Source organism: Oncorhynchus nerka, linkage group LG9b, assembly GCF_034236695.1.
Source record: "Oncorhynchus nerka isolate Pitt River linkage group LG9b, Oner_Uvic_2.0, whole genome shotgun sequence".
NCBI lineage: Eukaryota > Metazoa > Chordata > Actinopteri > Salmoniformes > Salmonidae > Oncorhynchus > Oncorhynchus nerka.
The window spans coordinates 12,626,041-12,646,467 of record NC_088424.1 but is presented as its reverse complement, the minus strand read 5'-3'; the positions used below and the strand labels follow the sequence as shown (position 1 = coordinate 12,646,467).

The window sequence follows — 20,427 nt, the reverse complement described above, 5'->3', positions numbered from 1 at the left end:
CATGTTAAATGATGTTAGTTAATAGTAGTAAAACGATTAGACAGAGAAACCAACCAACACTTCCATGGGGAAATACTGCTTTTAATGACTGACTTGGGGTTAACACTTTATCCCTTTTAGATTTCAAACATCGTGAAAATATAGCAGAAAATACAATGACATTGGGCCAATGGTGATAAACAAACCTAAGCCATAAAATGGGGTGCATTACTCCAACCATAAAATGGGGTGCATTACTCCAACCATAAAATGGGGTGCATTACTCTAACCGGATCACATACTGTGACGCCAACACAACCTCACACAAAGATTGCGTTGTCATATACTTATCAATCATATACCAATACAATGGTTAAAACGAAAAGAAAAAAGCATTTCGTAGTGATACATATTGAGCTAATAATGTCTGTTTGAAATCTGTAGCTTTTCTCAAGTTAATGGACACTGCCTGTGGTAAACTGAAGCTGACTGGAGGCTGTTTAAAAATATTGCATTTACAGTAGGCTAATGGGTCCAGAAATGTGCACTGACTGTCACTGACTCCCTATATAAAAAAAAACCTTACTCCACCTCAACACCTGCCTCCTCCTCATCAGGACAGGCCACAAACTCTTTCTCGGGCAGGAGGCCGTATTCATTGAGGAACGCCTCGATATCGGCAGCGAAGAACTCCTCGCTGAGGTGCTGTGTCATGGACAGGAAGTTTCCTAGTAGCTCCCCTGCCTTGTAAACCAGCATGGCGGGCAGCACGTCGTCTGAGAAGCGCTCGCTTGCACCCGTTGCGGCCGCCTCGATGCGGCAGAACTTGATGCTGGGGTACTCGGTGGCCAGGCAATCTAGGCAGGAGTTGAGCGCCTCGCAACCTTTGACTCCGTCCTTGTAGATGTGGACGACTACCAGGGTGAGCCGGTGCTCCTTCTCAATGACCTCCAGGAAGGCCTCGCCATTGTCCAGCTCCACCACGCTGTCAAACGTTGGCCCAAAGCTGAATCGCTCGTGCATCTCCTTCATGCACTGCTTGCGGTACTTTCGCAGGCCCTTCTCATCCTCCTCTGCGATCATCTCGTACTCCTGGACACTCATCTGTCAAGAAAAAGTGATAGGGGCTGAGTCAAGGCTCATGCATATTATGTATGGGGGCTGAAACATAGAAGTAGAATTGACTTGAATGGAAAAGTCCCTTCTAGTCATTTTATTTCTATGGGTACAAAATAGGTCACGTAAACACATCTCGAGTGTTTACGAGAGTTTTGCTAGACATATGCCTGGTCAAGTCTCTTAGTGTCTGACCTTGTGGTTGTGTTTGAACGCTGACTGACCTTGCGGTTGAGTCTGTCGTGGACGTCATCGCTCTGGGGGTTGGATATCTGTCTGAGGAGCGCCTTCTTGCTGGGAGGGGTGTCCTGGTCCTCACACTTGAACTTCCTCCAGTCATTGATTACACCCTTGGGGCCTTGCAGAGGAATTGAGACATGTATAATACACTAGAGAGGCTGATGTCATTTAACTACATCTCTAGAATGTGCTGATAACGGCAGCCATACTGGTAAAGATGCATTACAAATGTCAAACTCTATTATAGTGTTCTATTTGTAATTCTATGGATTGAGAGGGGTCGATCAACAGGTGAAAACAAGAACAGAGGTTAACAGAGAAAAGTCTGTGCATCAGAAAGAGAGTTCATACAGACTTCACTCTCATTTCAATTGAAGTTTAGATGATAAACAGTGGACCTAATAAAGAGTTCACGAAAAGGGTGGACAGTTGATGACGTGTCACCTGTTTGGATTGCTGGCACCTCATCTTCAGCTGGTGTTGGGCTTGACATACTGAACCTTCTGAATGAAGAGACAAAATCCTAAAGATTAGCAATGGAAACCGTTTTCTTATCACCATTTCGTCAAAGAGACTGGCTCGTAACAAAACCGTAGCTTTGCATTGGTTCGTCGGTGTACTGTACACTGCAGCATGTTGTGATTGTCAGAGACATTCAGAGGGAGCCAGGTTGAAGCAGTATTATCAGATTATGATTAGGTCTAATACTTAGGGTTTTCTAAGACTGTGTTAATTCATGGGCCTGCGTGTGTGACACAGCTGGGACATAAAGATGACAACGTGCCACTTGTATGATACACATAACCACTAAGCCAAAGCCTAGGGATTGGATGAGGAGCCAATGCAACTCTTCAGGTGTAGCATCTGAAGAGGCCATAAACAAGCTTCTTTACAAGCCTATGCTTCAGAGTGTGTGTCTTGTGTTCCTAGGCCAACTCAAAACAATGCGTCAAATCGAAGTCTTACTAATCCTGACAACCCTTTGTGATATAGGACACCCTGCCCCAAAATCTCTGAACAAATGTGTTTACATCCCTGTTAATAGACATTTCTCATTTGCCAAGATAATCCATCCACCTGACAGGTGTGGCATATCAAGAAGCTGATTAAACAGCATAATCATGTGCACCTTGTGCTGGGGGCAATTAAATGCAACTAAAATGTGTAGTTTTGTCACACAACACAATGCCACAGATGTCTCAAGAGTTGAAGGCGTGTGCAATTGGCTTGCTGACTGCAGGAATGTCCACAAGAGCAGTTGGCAGAGAATTTTATATTCATTTCTCTACCATAAGCCGCCTCCAACATTGTTTTAGAGAATTTGACAGTATGTCCAAATAGTCTAAACCGCAGACCACATGTAACCACATCAGCTCAGGACGTCCACATCCGGCTTCTTCACCTGCGGGATCGTCTGAGACTAGCCACCCGGACAGCTGATGAAACTATGGGTTTGCATAACCGAAGAATTTCTCCACAAACTGTCATAAACCGTCTCAGGGAAGCTTATCTGTGTGCTCGTCGTCCTTACCAGGGTCTTGAACTGACTGCAGTTCGGTGTTGTAACCAACTTCAGTGGGCAAATGCTCATCTTCGATGGTTGCTTGCACGCTGGAGAAGTGTGCTCTTCATGGATGAACCCTGGTTTCAACTGTACCGGGCAGATGGCAGACAGTTTGTATGACGCCGTGTCGGCAACTGGTTTGCTGATGTCAAAGTTGTGAACAGAGTGCCCCATGGTGGCGGTGGGGTTATGGTATGGACAGTCATAAGCTATGGACAACAAACACAATTGCATTTTATCGATGGCAATGTGAATGCACAGCGATACCGTGACGAGATCCTGAGACCCATTGTCGTGCCATTCATCCGCTGCCATCACCATGTTTCAGCATGATCATGCACAGACCCATGTCGCAAGGATCTATCTGTACACAAGTTCTGGAAGCTGAAAATGTCCCAGTTCTTCTATGGCCTACATACACACCAGACATCTCACCCATTGAGCATGTTTGGGATGCTCCGGATTGACACGTACGACAGTACTTCACACAGCAACTTCACACAGCCATTGAAAAGGAGTGATTACAACATTTCACAGGCCACAATCAAGAGCCTGATCAATTCTATACAAAGGAGATAATGTTGCGCTGCATGAGGAAAATGGTGGTCACACCAGATACTGACTGGTTTTCTGATCCACACCCCTACCTTTTATTAAAGGTATCTGTGACCAACAGATGCATATCTGTATTGTTGCGTTTATATATTTTTGTTCCCGGTGTTTTGGTGTGTCTTGCACGTTGTCATTGTGTCCAAGGTAAACTCCCAGTACTGTAGGCTCATTTGTCCTCCAAGTTGGTGTTGTCCCACAGTAAGTTACAGAATAGTCTTTAGGTATACAGTACATGCACAGAGAAAGCATTTCAGTGGTTCCCATGACGTTGGCATGAATTGTGATTATGGACCCCTGATGTTGTCTTGTAATTGCTCTGGTGACATGACCTTGAAATGTTGAAATCACTCTACAGAAACAGAATAGAGTAGGCCAAATGTTTCCCACATGTGTCCTCTCTAACATTATGGACGATCACTTCAGATTTCATCAAATCTTTCATTCGTAGTTGATCTCCCTCAAATCCAAGTGGAGAATTAGACCACGTCTTCCACTGCTCTGTCAAGTAGAATCAATATGACTGAATAATCAAACGATAGCAGCAGCTATGCTTACCTGTGTGGTTCGCTGCACTTCCTCTTCGCAGGTTAGTCTCCTTATAGTCCTGACCAGGTTCGTTGTTGCCGGTGCGTAGGAATGGGTTTCGTCTGAAGACAGCTGGGGGAGGCTGTGTGGAATTAGACGTGAATTAATAATCGATATCATCATAGTGACATCTCTCCCATGTCCTATGGTGACGTGTATAATAGGATTAGGAATTAGACCTGCTCAGAGAAGAGTATATGTGTTGTGGGAGAGCGACATGGAGAGAGCAACAGCGGGGTGGTTGAGGGGTGTAGATGATTTTCTGTCGGTATGTGATGTGCACTTTTTCTCAATGTATATGATATGCTAGACATGCATTGTCATTAAAACATTTTTTGCAGTATGGGCCACATCCATTCATAATGTTCAATCTGCAGAAATTACATCGTGGAGGCCTATTGTACACCATGCAAGAACGGCACTACCTCAGATTGGCTGCGTGCCTATATCCATAGGTTTAAAAGGCTTATAGGGTCTTACAGTGTGTGTTGTGCGTCACTGGGTTGTGCGACAGGTGTAAGGACCGTGTTTCTTTACTCTGGGATTAGAGCTCAGATTCAGGTGATTAAGATAAGTAAAATCTGAAACCAATCATTTCAAATGACCAGAGCAGTAGTCAACACTAGGTGGAGATAAAACTCTGTAGATATGGTCAGTTAGGGGCAGGCTCGTCCATCAGTCACTCTTGCAATATCTAGAACGGAAAACAGGAAATTGTCTGGCCTTTATTGTACCCAGTCGATATAAGCAAGTAGGAATCTAATTACATTCCATGCATTTTGTGAAATGACTGATACCACAGGCGTGGCATGTAGATTACAAGTTGCCGTTTCAAGGCATGCTTTTAGTACAAATGCAAGGCAAAAAAAAAGATTTATTTAATCACCTACAACCCAGTCAGTCAGTACCTGGCACGGTGACATACAGGATTTCTGCCTCTTGAGTTGCGAAAGATAAGAAAGTCTAGGGATGCAGGATATAGAAATCGAATTGAAAAAACCCTGTGAGGTTTTAATGGAATTTCCCAATTTTATACTTCGTCACCCCATCTGCCGTTAAAAAGTGAATGTGACAGTATATGTCAGTGTTACTCAGCAGTGAAAAGACACGGACTTAGATTGCAAAATGAAGGGGGATGTGGGAAATGACGCTGCACCCCCCTTTCTCTGACCTCATAGCTGGGACCAGAAATCTAAACAGCCCTCACAGGTCAGGAATGTTCCACTTATCATCACGGGGGCCCCAGGAGTGACCACAAAGACAAGTGAATGTATTGCATGAGCAGATAATCCAAACCTCCCCCATTAACTGCTCCACTAGGTGGCAAAAGTGTCAAGATAATATATTTTTTAAAACAGCGATTGTAGGCAGAGCTGGGATAAGTTTGAACCCTTGAATGCTTTATAATAGTGGTAATGAATTATGACACAAAATCAGCCTTGGGTGAAAAGCTGAACAAAGGCACCTGTACAGCATTGCTCGGTGGGGAATGCAGAAGTTAAGTCACGTCGATATCTTGTTTCGGCTCGTTATATATTTCCTTCATGTTGCTATGAGACACCTGCAGAATAGGACAATAATGACCACAGAGTCAAGACCCAACTTGCCAGGGCCATGAAAGGGAAACCTTGCCAACAGTGACATAAGTCAGTCATAGAAGACAAGGACATGTTCTCATGCATAGTTTAGAGTGTGTTACAAAAGCACAATATCGTCAACACAGCCCCCGGCTGGATACGTCACAATAGTTTATTTTCATCTTATGAACATGCTCAACCAAATAATCCTCTCTGGTTGTGTCACTGCGTCACTGTTGATGTAAAGTAAAGCAAACATTCTGCAAACATCTGAGAAGCACGCAGAGTCAGACCACTTCCAGAGTGGGTTCTTACAAGGTCAAGATGGCCTGGACCCAAAACGGTTTGTGCTGTCTTGTCAACTCCTTATGTTTATTGTCAGTTTACCATATGGGTTGGCGAGACAGCACGAACAGATCTGGGACCAGGCTACAATGATCGGGCCTGCTACAACTCTCTTGCTGGCCATTGTTTTCATGTTGGGATATTTGGGCAAACACTACCATGGTTTTTTATTCTGGAAACTCACGAAAGCATAGTTGGATTCACTCACACAATGGACATGGCAAAAAGCTACACAATCACCATGGCAACCTCGGTTTTCTAACCCCCCCCACCCCCAATTTTAACAGTTTCCCAGAACAGCCGACATGGACATTTTCACTTCTGCAATTTTGTGTTCAACTCCAAGCATAACACGTACTGAATCCAGAAAGTTGAGCAAAGAAAGACAGTCCAAACGTTTGATTTGACGAAACATTTAAAGTCTGTGAATCACCAAGAACTACAAGAGGAATCACAACTGTCTGTATGGAACAACATAACCTACTGTAACAAGGTGACAGAGGTTGCGAATGGTTACGAATGGTTCAAATGAGACCACATTGGCGTAAGTAGCAGAAGTGACATTGGACTGGTGCCTGGTGTCTATGAGTCAATGTGAACCAGTGGTACAGGGACTCTGCCAGACTTGCTTTTGAAATCTATTGAAGGGATAATAGAAGGATTTAAATGAGCTGTTCCCTCTTTGGGACCGTGATTGATTGCACGGGTGTGTGATTAGACATTATTGGGTATCGTGGGAAACGGATTAGTCCTATATTAGAATAGAATGATTCTATATGCAGTCAGTAAGCATGTGTTTTGTTAGGCCTCTGGGAAATGATTTCCCCAATCCTTCTTTAAATCACAGTATCACACATGCATTGCAGGGCAAAATAAATAGTTGATTATATGATGAATTTAACTAATCTAGTTCAGATTGAATTTCCTTCCTAGAACACATGATTCATACCAGGTTCCACCTAACTACCACCCAGTCACATTTATGAGAGATTCTGTTGGCGTAAACTGTTGCCCTCATTTTCGCTGTGGCTCACACAGATCCTTTCATGTGAATGGGATGCAGAGTATATGGTGGTCGAGACGATAACGATTGCGTCTTGCCTAAGACCAGGCGTAATCCTCAGGCCCAGAAATGGATTGGATTTTTTTTTTTAAATAGATATATTTGACCTCAATTCAAACCAAAACCATTACGGCTGTCAAACCTGAATAGCATAAGTTGTATTGCTTTCTTCAAAACAGTCGGATACTGATAAATCTGTCACTGGCAATTATTTCACACTGTCTTGGGACCTGCTCTCTCAGACCTGGACAAACGTCTACATACACACGGCAGATTTACAGATGGTTTTCATACAGGATCATTGCTTACCGGCATGTTGCTGTAATAACATCGGAAACAGATGTGGGGGGAAAAAGAGGCGGGTGGAAAGTTACTAGGGGGAAGCCTTCCAAAACGTTGTCAGTGGAAGCTAAGCACAACTGCTCGGGGTTTTCTTACTAGCTTTCTAATAACACTGTAGTAATATTTAATATGACAGGTTTGACATATTACATCATTTTGCTGATAAATGTTCAATGAGTAAATTTCCTACTTCATAATCAGATTTTAGTGGGAAGACATTGTGATTTTCTCCATAACAAAATAGCTAGTATGGTCAGGGCGTGAGTTGGGGTGGGCAGTCTATGTTTGTTTTTCTATGATTTGGTTATTTCTATGTTTCGGCCTAGTATGGTTCTCAATCAGAGGCAGGTGTCATTTTGTTGTCTCTGATTGAGAATCATACTTAGGTAGCCTGGGTTGCACTGTTTGTTTGTGGGTGATTGTCTATGTTGATGGCTTGTTTCAGCGCTGCTCGCATTAGCTTCACGGTTGTTATTTTGTTTACTGTTTTTTGTATAGTGTTTCAGTGTTCAGTGTTTTCTTTATTAAAATTCATGATGAACACATATCACGCTGCATTTTGGTCCTCCGATCCTTCTCGCCTCTCCTCTTCAGATGAAGAGGAGGACAACCAGATTGTCTTGAAAATATACAATTTGTTGATGCGCATATCTCAGATCGTAACGCATTTGAATTATATGTCCCTTCCTGGTTGATTTCCAGGATACACACATTAACCACAAGTATTTCTTTGTTGATGTTTTGTATTGATCAGAATAGCCTGGTTACCTTACACTGTCACCATCCTGTCACCTTCTCCATACAGGTGTCTACAATAGGTGTCACTGGTGTGTGTAATTGTCATGTAGCAACTGAGAATTATTCAGGCTTCCACAGACTTCGGCATGAGGAAATTGGAGATACCTCAGCGGTGAGTGTAGGTAATACATACGTGTGTGATATGTTTGTCTACACAGCCAGGCACAGTTCTCACAGTCCAGTGTATGAACTGCTGGTGAACTGCTGATGATCTGCTGATAGGGCCTGGGTGATTGACAGAGCACTGCAATGCAGTCACCCCTCAGTGGGAATCTCTCTTTCTACCTGTCTATCTTTCACACTCTCCTTTTTTATTCTCCCTCACTGACATTTTAAAAAACAATTTACCTCTCTTTCTCCCACTCACTCGCTCTCCCTTTCTCTACTTCTTTCAAGCACAGATGGGACCTTTCTATGACAAGACAAACCACAGCTGTTGTTTTTGCCTCATTGCGTAACTCATTCAAGGAACGTGAATGTTTCCTTTTCTCATTTGTAATTCCTGGTGTCACAAGTCATCAAAAGGTCTGATGTTATTTTAAATGATTTGATTTGATACTTTATCAACAATACAAAACATACACATGCAAAGGATGGTCTGATGTTATGATATTACTGTGGCACCTTGTATTGTCTTACTTTTTATGTTATTCCGATAGTAGGGTGTGACCTTTGATTATTTATTTTTTTACATCTGCTAACTTGTGGGAATCTCCAGCTCTTTGTGTGTGTCAGATGTCTGGGTTTGTGACAGGAGACTTGTGGCCTACGTAAATGGTGTGTGATATATTCCTATGGCATCTGCATAGTGTTTTCCTAGGGTCTGGATGCAAACAGGCCTGCTGGCTTATATGGTAGTGGAAGGAAGTAGAGGGAGGTGCTTGTAGTAGATAAGGGAGGATGTGCTTGCTCACTGTGTTATCAAATGATAGAATGATAGAATGATTTAATGTTTAATGTTAAATACCTCCCATTAGTCACTCCTCTAATGTCTGTCCATGCTAATGAGACGCTAAGTAGTTGATTGGTCAGGGAGTGAATGTGTCATCATGGAAAGCGTCGGTATAGGGGTGGGTGACTGAAAGTGTGTCATATGCAGAGGAGGTCCGTAGAGTAGAGCACGCAGCCCCACTGTCAAGTACAGGTAACATAAACTGACCTTTGTGAGCCTTCCAGCGTAAATAATAACATGCACTTAGCTTTAACAAGACCAGGACCGAGAAGACACACGGCTGATAGTCTCTTTTACTGGGAGGTATTTAGACAAGCCAGAACTGAGATGATAAAACAGGTCGTAGAAGAATACTACAACCCTTTACGCACAGGAGCACACTCATCACAAACCATAGGAGAACATAGACCCAAACCCCAGACGAGGCACCGCAACGACACAGGATAATGACCCTCCACATCCTCCAATGGAAAATGCAAGAAGCCTAATAGCACACGGATAAGAAGGGAAGGTGTATACAGAGGAAATCAACACAAAACCAGACCTAATCTGTGTCCAGGAAATACATGGCTATCGCCAAGATTAAACGTTAACATAATGGGATATGAGGGGATAAAGGAAGGATAGAGAAAGTGGACAAGGGGGAGGGTGTGCAACTTTTATCAGGAATGGCCTGTCACACAGACATCTACATTTTCAATTAAGAAACGAATGCGAGTATGGAAGTCTGATTAAAATAGAGGCACCAACAGTAGTAAATATCTACAACCCGTGTCTCCCATTCTCACAGACGGAGCTAGAAAAGGTGACGGGAACAAACATAGGAACAATTATTTGGTGTGGGGAATGGGGATTTTAATGCACATAACACTGTCTGGGGAAGCATAACAGATACCAATGGCAGAAATGTGGAAAACCTCATTGAAGTTCAGAATCCAACATGCCTCAACGACAGCTCAGTAACAAGCTACAACACTTTTACAAACACGGCAACATGCCTAGATTTAACTATAGCATCCAATGAGCTGGCAGGATTATGCAGGTGGGAAGTATTAAAATGAACAACAATGGGCAGCAACCACTACCCAGTTCTATTTAGTGTCATGACTCTCCTGGCTGAGGATCCAAGGCCTCAGATCAGCTTGGCAAACGGCTGACGATGACCAGACTTCTCTCACCCACAGAATTTATGTTGTAACAAGCTGTCATATCTCGTCAGTCCACTAGGGACTTTTGTCTCGTGTACGTGTATTCTGTGTTATTATTTAGTTACTAAGTAGATAAATAATTAAACCAATTTGTGTAGTACTGAATAATCCGCAAAGGCTTGGGTTCTTGCAGATCCAAGAATGTTACTACTGTTCAGAATGAGAACTGATATGAGGTAATGATTAATAAGGGACTGCTATCGATATATAAATTATATATATATATATATATATATATATATATATATATATATATATATATATATATATATATATATATATCTTCTTGGGTTTAATTCGGGAGATGGTAATTCGTTAAACAACTTCTTCCGTGGTGCCCCAAATTACTAATGAGTTTAATTGTTACATTATTAATTTAATCGGGTAACAATTAAACAGAGTTAGTGAATTGAATAACGCATCACCGGGGGCAAACTACCTGCCCTCCAGGACACCTACACCACCCGATGTCACAGGAAGGCCATAAAGATCATCAAGGACAACAACCACCCGAGCCACTGCCTGTTCACCCCGCTATCATCCAGAAGGCGAGGTCAGTACAGGTGCATCAAAGCTGGGACCGAGAGACTGAAAAACAGCTTCTATCTCAAGGCCATCAGACTGTTAAACAGCCACCACTAACATTGAGTGGCTGCTGCCAACACACTGACTCAACTCCAGCCACTTTAATAATGGGAATTGATGGGAATTGATGTAAAATATATCACTAGCCACTTTAAACAATGCTACTTAATATAATGTTTACATACCCTACATTATTAATCTCATATGTATACGTATATACTGTACTCTATATCATCTACTGCATCTTTATGTAATACATGTATCACTAGCCACTTTGTTTACATACTCATCTCATATGTATATACTGTACTCGATACCATCTACTGCATCTTGCCTATGCCACTCTGTACCATCACTCATTCATATATCTTTATGTACATATTCTTTATCCCTTTACACTTGTGTGTATAAGGTAGTAGTTTTGGAATTGTTAGTTAGATTACTCGTTGGTTATTACTGCATTGTCGGAACTAGAAGCACAAGCATTTCGCTACACTCGCAGTAACATCTGCTAACCATGTGTATGTGACAAATACATTTGATTTGATTTGAATAAATAACAGTCATCAGATTAATGAAAGTCACTTCACGACAGTAGTCGGACTGGAACAAGTCAGAAGATCCCCATGTGATGCGCTGGAGGTTCTCCAAAGCCAGCTGGACCAAATACACCAACCAAGAGGAATTCCAGCCATTAAATGGGGAAACAAGACAGCAGGCACGGAGGATTAAAAAGCTGAGGGCCTAGCTCAGACCTTTAGGGCCATCCACAGCTCAATTAGTAATGCCCAATTTTGGGTTGGAAGGCCGATCAGTGGACTAGAGAACTCGGAATAAATGACCTACACCTCAGTCCAATACTCTCACTGTCTATCCCCCCAACATGGCTTCTCCCCTCTCCAAGGGTTGACTTCTCACTACTAGAGATGATTGAGGATGGAAAGGATAAAGTGACCATAGGACAAATGACAAGAGGGATACCTAAACTCCCACTACCCATCAGTAAAAACAGGCAATGCTGCAACCTACTCAATCCCAAAGCTCAACATAACCAGGGGAAAAATAACAGGCCATGTATCACTTTTCACAACAGAGCTAATGGCCTGCATCCTGGCCCTAAACATGTGGTGGAAGAATCCAAACCCGGAGGGATCATTTGACTCAAAATCAACACTACAAAGCCTGGAGAGAGACAACAACAGTAACAGGATTTAACATATGAAATCCTTGAAATTCTCCACAGGATCCAGCATTAAACCAGGATTACCTTTCCATGGGTACCGGCACATGTGGAAGTCGGTGGAAATTAAACAGCAGATGAAACCGCAAAAAACGCCCTACATTCAAATCTAAACATCACAGTCCCCATGAGCAAGAGTGAAGTTAAATCCCAAACCAAACTGAAAAATGTCAGAAAGACTGGACAGAAGGAGACGCCTGCATTCCATCCACACATTAGTAAGCACATATCAAAGGGGAGAAAACAGACAGCAAAAATCATCCTCAAAAGACTAAGAGTAGGACACTGCACACTTAATTACTACCTTCATCACAGAGAAACACAACACAAGGCAATGTGAGAAATGCATAGAACGAGAAACCATTGAACACAACCTGCTCTACTGTATGAGTTACACCACTCAGAGAAGAAGCCTCCAAGACGCAATAACCAGCATTTTAGAGAATCCTACAAAACACAATAACCAGCCAATCAGAGAATGACCCTACAAAACATAAATAACCAGCCAATCAGAGAAGAACCATACAAAACACTATAACCAGCCAATCAGAGAAGAACCCTACAAAACACAATAACCAGACAATCAGAGAAGAAATATACAAAACACAATAACCAGCCAATCAGAGAAGAAATATACAAAACACAATAACCAGCCAATCAGAGAATAAATATACAAAACACAATAACCAGCCAATCAGAGAAGAACCCTACAAAACACAATAACCAGCCAATCAGAGAAGAACCCTACAAAACACAATAACCAGACAACCAGAGAATAAATATACAAAACACAATAACCAGACAATCAGAGAAGAAATATACAAAACACAATAACCAGCCAATCAGAGAAGAACCCTACAAAACACAATAACCAGCCAATCAGAGAAGAACCCTACAAAACACCATAACCAGCCAATCAGAGAAGAAATATACAAAACACAATAACCAGCCAATCAGAGAAGAACCCTACAAAACACAATAACCAGCCAATCAGAGAAGAACCCTACAAAACACAATAACGAGCCAATCAGAGAACAACCCTACAAAACACAATAACCAGCCAATCAGAGAAGAACCCTGCAAAACACAATAACCAGCCAATCAGAGAAGAAATATACAAAACACAATAACCAGCCAATCAGAGAAGAACCCTACAAAACACAATAACGAGCCAATCAGAGAACAACCCTACAAAACACAATAACCAGCCAATCAGAGAAGAACCCTACAAAACACAATAACCAGCCAATCAGAGAAGAACCCTGCAAAACACAATAACCAGCCAATCAGAGAAGAAATATACAAAACACAATAACCAGCCAATCAGAGAAGAACCCTACAAAACACAATAACCAGCCAATCAGAGAAGAACCCTACAAAACACAATAACCAGACAATCAGAGAAGAAATATACAAAACACCATAACCAGCCAATCAGAGAAGAAATATACAAAACACAATAACCAGCCAATCAGAGAAGAACCCTACAAAACACAATAACCAGCCAATCAGAGAAGAACCCTACAAAACACAATAACCAGCCAATCAGAGAAGAACACTACAAAACACAATAACCAGACAATCAGAGAAGAACCCTACAAAACACCATAACCAGCCAATCAGAGAAGAACCCTACAAAACACCATAACCAGCCAATCAGAGAAGAAATATACAAAACACAATAACCAGCCAATCAGAGAAGAACCCTACAAAACACAATAACGAGCCAATCAGAGAACAACCCTACAAAACACAATAACCAGCCAATCAGAGAAGAACCCTACAAAACACAATAACCAGCCAATCAGAGATGAACCCTGCAAAACACAATAACCAGCCAATCAGAGAAGAAATATACAAAACACAATAACCAGCCAATCAGAGAAGAACCCTACAAAACACAATAACGAGCCAATCAGAGAACAACCCTACAAAACACAATAACCAGCCAATCAGAGAAGAACCCTACAAAACACAATAACCAGCCAATCAGAGAAGAACCCTGCAAAACACAATAACCAGCCAATCAGAGAAGAAATATACAAAACACAATAACCAGCCAATCAGAGAAGAACCCTACAAAACACAATAACCAGCCAATCAGAGAAGAACCCTACAAAACACAATAACCAGCCAATCAGAGAAGAACCCTACAAAACACAATAACCAGCCAATCAGAGAAGAACCCTACAAAACACAATAACCAGCCAATCAGAGAAGAACCCTACAAAACACAATAACCAGCCAATCAGAGAAGAACCCTACAAAACACAATAACCAGCCAATCAGAGAAGAACCCTACAAAACACAATAACCAGCCAATCAGAGAAGAACCCTACAAAACACAATAACCAGCCAATCAGAGAAGAACCCTACAAAACACAATAACCAGACAATCAGAGAAGAAATATACAATACACAATAACCAGCCAATCAGAGAAGAACCCTACAAAACACAATAACCAGCCAATCAGAGAAGAACCCTACAAGAACCAGAGGCACCTTATCATTATAATGTTGGAGGAAATCAAATCAAATTTAATTTGTCATATACACCGAATACAACAGCTGTAGACCTCACAGTGAAATGCTTACTTACAAGCCCTTACAATGCAGTTTAAAGATTTTTGTTTTGAAATATCACAAATAATTAAGGAGCAACAATAAAATAACAGTAGCGAAACTATATACATGGGGTTCCGGTACAGAGTCAATATGCGGGGGGCACCGGTTAGTCGAGGTAATTGAGGTATTACAGTATGTACGTGTAGGTAGAGGTAAAGTGACTATGCATGGATAATAAACAGAGAGTAGCAGTAGCGTAAAAATGTGTGGTGGGGTGGGGACAATAAAAATAGTCTGGGTAGCCATTTGATTAACTGTTCAAGAGTCTTATGGCTTGAGGGTAAAAGCTGTTAAGAAGCCTTTTTGACATAAACTTGGCGCTCCGGTAACGCTTGCCGTGCGGTAGCAGAGAGAACAGATTATGACTAGGGTGGCTGGAGTCCTTGGCAATTTTTGGGGTTTTCCTCAGATACCGCCTGGTATAGAGGTCCAGGATGGCAGGAAGCTTGGCCCCAGTGATGTACTGGGCCGTACACACTACCCTCTGTAGTGCCTTATGGTCGGAGGCTGAGCAGTTGCCATACCAAGCAGTGATGCAACCAGTCAGGATGCTCTCGATGATGCAGCTGTAGAATTTTGAGTATCTGAGGACCCGTGCAAAATCTTTTCAGTCTCCTGAGGGCGAATAGGCATTGTCGTGCCCTCTTCATGACTGTCTTGGTGTGTTTGGACCATGATAGTTTGTTGGTGATGTGGACACCACCAAGGAATTTGAACCTCTCTACCTGCTCCACTAACAGCCCTGTCGATAAGAATGGGGGTGTGCTCCTTTTACTGTAGTCCACAATCATCTCCTTTGTCTTGATCACATTGAGGGAGAGGTTGTTATCCTGGCACCACACCAGGTCTCTGACCTCCCTATGGGCTGTCTCATTGTGGTCAATGATTAGACCTACAACTGTTGTGTCGTCGGCAAACTTAATGAAGGTGTTGGTGTCATGCTTGGCCATGCAGTCATGGGTGAACAGGGAGTACAGGAGGGAATTGAGCACGCACCCCTGAGGGGCCCCTGTGTTGAGGATCAGCGCGGCAGATGTGTTGTTACCTACCCTTACCACCTGGGGGCGGCCCACCAATTACGCTCCTAGCGTATGAGGAATGTGTTTGCTGGCCTCATAATTGGTAGCCAGCTTGTTTGGCTAGAGTTATCCCGTTTGCAATCCTATTAGCATTGCTTGCTAGTTTGCTGGCTAGCTTCAGAGGTTAGATAGAGTAGTTAGCTAATGCCATCAGTTGTTGTTCTGTTATTATCATATTTTGCCTATTCCACCATTTGTAGAATGCATACTTGCATTTGAATATAGCACGGGAAAAGAGAACCCAGACACACTGTGGACACGGTAGACACATTTAAATGTAGGTGTAGATGCATGACCCGTTCGGAATTCCATGATCAGAACTCTATAATCAGAATTCAAAAGCTACATGAACTGTCAAGTCTAGACACAAAAAGAAAATTAACAAGCAAAGGGGAAAATGCTGGAGATCTCCAGAGCCTCTTTCAACTCCAACAGCCTGACGATGACATCTTCAAAGCATTAATACTAATACTAATACTAATACTAAATAATCCAAACATTAATAATCCAGTGATTGGTCAGGTTTGTGAATGTGTGACCTCTTCATGATTCATTATTCCCAGACAGAGACGGCATATGGAACAGGTGGTCTAACTGGTCTTTATTTTCATGTCTCTGGTTTAGACATGATTCATCGACCACCCCCACTTCCATATTCAGCAACCCCCTCACTCAACTACAACTCCAGACTGTGGACCAACTTTACAGTATGGGTGTTCTTAACAAGAGCCAGGAGAGTCTGTTGTCTCACTGCTTGTGTCTGCTCCATAGGTCATGCTGCCTTTGGCTAAGAGTCATGCCTCCCAGTATTCCCATATCTTAAATCCTAAAATGAATGTGACTGGAGAGCGATCAAAATTTTCCCTTGCACGTGGAAACACCGCTGCAACAAAGAGGCATTGGTAACTGAAGTTATTCGCCGTCCTTATGTTATTCACAGATTTCCCATTCCATGCGAGTCTTTGTGTTTGTGTGTACACACGCATGTGGTCGCACAGGCCTGTGTGTGTGTGTGTACAGGATGTTTTTCTGATTGATGACTAAGAAAAATATTTTCTTAGTCAGATTCTTTTGCAGCTGTGATATTCAAAGTGAGGACAGTAGGGTTGTCAAAGGTTAAATAAATAAATATATATATATATTTTTTTTAAATTAAGAGTACAGGTTATTGGATGGTGCAATATACAAACGTGTTTGACAAAGATCATTTGATAAGAGAGATGTTGTTGATGTAAAAATCGAAAATGTCCCTTGCACTTTGAAACACCGCTACAACAAAGAGGCCTTGGTAACTGCTAAAAGGTTTTTTGTGGTCAAAACCAACTGCTCTTGTCTTTGTGCTGCGCCAGGCAGGCCTACAGTACTCAACCATTACATTACATAGAGTTGATAAGAAGGTGGCTCCAACGTCTTAGGTAAACAACGAATAGGTTTCTACAACCGTCATTGTTAGTTCAGGATGTGAGAGAGCCTTGTGGACTCACCTTGATTGGCCTGGGGTGGCATACATCCGTCATGCTTTGGGCTAAAAACATTTGTCAAATGTGAAAAACGGGCCCTGGGGTTGGGAAGCCCTGGTATAGCAGTTAGTACTGCCGCCCCCAGTGTGCACACACAGGGCCTATAGAAAATCTACACCCCCATGAACTTTTTTCACATTTTGTTGCCTTACAAAGTGGGATTAAAATAGATTGAATTGTAAAAAATAAAATAAAAAACAATGTTGGCATTGATCTACTCACAATACTCCATAATGCCAAAGTGAAAAGAACATTCAAATGAATAAAAATGAAATAACTCAAATATTGTCATTGCGTAAGTATTCACCCCCTTTGTTTAGGCAATTAGTTCAGAAGTACATGGCTTAACAAGTCACATAAATTCAACACACTCAGTCTGTGTGAAATAATAGGGGTTGACATGATGTTTAAATGACTTACCCCTTCCTCTGTCCACCATACAGTACATACAACATCTTAGTCAGAATAATGTCCCTCAGTCAAAAAATGAATTTCAAACACAGATTCAAGTACAAAGACAAGGGAGCTTTTTGAGAGGTTAATGAAGAAGGGCCGTGATTGGTAGATGTGTGACAATAACAAATCAAACATTGAATATATATTTAAGTATGGTCAAGATAATAATTATGCTTTGGATGATGTATTAAACCACCCAGACACATCAAAGATGCAGTCGTCCTTTTGAACTGGAGGACGGGAAGGGAACTGCTTTGGGCATTTCACCATGAGGTCAATAGGGATTTTAAAACAACTACAGAGTTCATTGGCTGTTCTATGGCTGACGTTTTACGTGTTCCTATCCAATTGTGTTTTTGTTTTTGTTTCTTTGCGTTGTTTGTAACTTTAAAAAAACATATTTTGTACACAACGTTGCTGCTACCGTATCTTATGACTGAAAATAACTTCTGGACATCAGATCTGCGATTACTCACCACGGACTGGCAGAATCCTTTTTTTCCTTTAACGAGTCTGACTAGCCCAACGTGAATGACATACTGCTTTCCCGGGAACAGGCCCAGATACCCGTCATTTGCGTGAAGAGGAGGCGGAAAAAAGGGGGCCGGAGGGCAGGCTGCCTTCTGAGAATTCGTAGGCAATCGAATAAACCCCCGCTGCCTTCCATTCTGCTAGCAAACGTGCAATCTTTGGAAAATAAAATTGATGACCGACGCGGAAGATTAAACTACCAACAGGACATTCAAAGCTGTCATATCTTATGCTTCACGGAGTCTTGGCTGAACGACGACATTATCAACATACAGCTAGCTGGTTATACGCTGTACCGGCAGGATAGAACAGTGGCGTCTGGTAAGACAAGGGGCAGTGGACTATGTATTTTTGTAAATAACAGCTGGTTGCACGATATCTAAGGAAGTCTTGAAGTTTTGCTCACCTGAGGTAGAGTATCTCATGATAAGCTGTAGACCACACTATCTACCGAGAGAGTTTAATCTGTATTTTTCGTAACTGTCTACATACCACCACAGACTGAGGCTGGCACTAAGACCGCACTCAATGAGCTGTTTCCCCATAAGCAAACAGGAAAACGCTCACCCAAAGGCGGCGCTCCTAGTGGCTGGGGACTTTAATGCAGGGAAACTTAAATTGGTCTAACCAAATTTCTATCAGCATGTTAAATGTGCAACCAGAGTGAAAAATGCTCTGGACCACCTTTACTCCACACACAGAGATGCATACATAGCTCTCCCTCGCCCTCCATTTGGCAAATCTGACCATAATTTTGCTTACAAGCTAGAATTTAAGCAGGAAGCACCAGTGACTCGATCAATAAAAATGTGGTCAGATGAAGCAGATGCTAAGCTACAGGACTGTTTTGCTAGCACAGACTGGAATATGTGTCATTGAGGAGTACACCACATCTGTCATTGGCTTCATCAATAAGTGCATCGATGACGTCGTCCCCAAAGTGACTGTACATACTGTACATACCTCAACCAAAATCCACGGATTACAGGCAACATCCTCACTGAGCTAAAGACTAGAGCTGTTGCTTTCAAGGAGCAGGACTCTAACCCAGAAGCTTATAAGGAATCCCGCTATGCCATGCTTGAACCATCAAGCAGGCAAAGTGTCAATATAGGACTAATATCGAATCATACTTCACCGGCTCTGACGCTCGTTGGACAGGCAGGGCTTGCAAGCCATTACAGACTACAAAGAGAAGGACATCGAATCAAATAAATTTGCCATATTTATGCAGAAATCCAGGTATTCCGAAGGGTTCACATACTTCTTCTTGCAACCGTACATGCAGTAGCAATTAATACAGCTGATGGACACGGGCCTACCAGATGAGCTAAACTACTTCTATGCTCGCTTTGAGGCAAATAATACTGAAACATGCATAAGAGAACCAGCAGTTCCGGAAGACTGTGTGAGCACGCTCTCTGCAGCCTATGTGAGTAAGACTTTAAAACAGGTCAATATTCACAAGGCCGCAGGGCCAGACGGATTACCAGGATGTGTACTCCGAGTATGCGCTGACCAACTGGCAAGTGTCTTCACTGACATTTTTGACCTCTCCCTGTCCGAGTCTGTAATACCAACATGTTTTAAGAGCTTGAAGAATTTTGAAGAGAATAATGGACAAATATTGCACAATACAGGTGTGCAAAGTTCTTATGAGACTTACCTAAGCAGACTCACAGCTGTGATCTCTGCCAAATGCGTTTCTAACCAGTATTGACATAGGGGTGTGAATACTTATCTAATCAAGGTATATTACTTCCGGGTTGGGGCGAGCGGTCGCATCTGCACTCGGTCCGCAGGTAGTATTACATTTCATTACATTTCATTATAGTACAACGGTTTGATTTGTCTAATCTTAGCAATTTCTTCTTAGCTAGCTACATAGCCGTCTTTGTATCATAGATAATTGCGTAATTATCGTATTTCGTCGTCCTAACGCAGTCTACACTGCCCTGCAGCTAGCCAGCTAGCTAACGTCCACCGTTAGCTAGTCCACCGTCTACCGAT

General features: G+C 42.2%; 1 protein-coding gene across 1 annotated transcript; it reads right to left on the bottom strand.

Moving 5' to 3' along the window:
* Positions 1–65: 65 nt before the first annotated feature.
* On the bottom strand, positions 66–4,208 carry pdca (phosducin a). Its single transcript, XM_029642382.2, has 4 exons — positions 4,067–4,208; positions 1,780–1,838; positions 1,320–1,453; positions 66–1,083 (listed from the first exon to the last, which is right to left on the bottom strand). The coding sequence occupies exons 2-4, from the start codon at positions 1,826–1,828 to the stop codon at positions 562–564; spliced, it is 705 nt and encodes a 234-aa protein (XP_029498242.1). The 5' UTR covers positions 1,829–1,838; positions 4,067–4,208; the 3' UTR covers positions 66–561.
* Positions 4,209–20,427: the final 16,219 nt, after the last annotated feature.

Excerpts from the sequence above, each read along its gene's own strand:
- pdca (XM_029642382.2), bottom strand. The coding sequence starts at position 1,828 with ATGTCAAGCCCAACACCAGCTGAAGATGAGGTGCCAGCAATCCAAACA. Across the intron at positions 1,454-1,779 it reads GGTGCCAGCAATCCAAACAG|GCCCCAAGGGTGTAATCAAT; the intron begins GTGACACGTCAT and ends TTCCTCTGCAAG. Across the intron at positions 1,084-1,319 it reads ACGACAGACTCAACCGCAAG|ATGAGTGTCCAGGAGTACGA; the intron begins GTCAGTCAGCGT and ends TTTTCTTGACAG.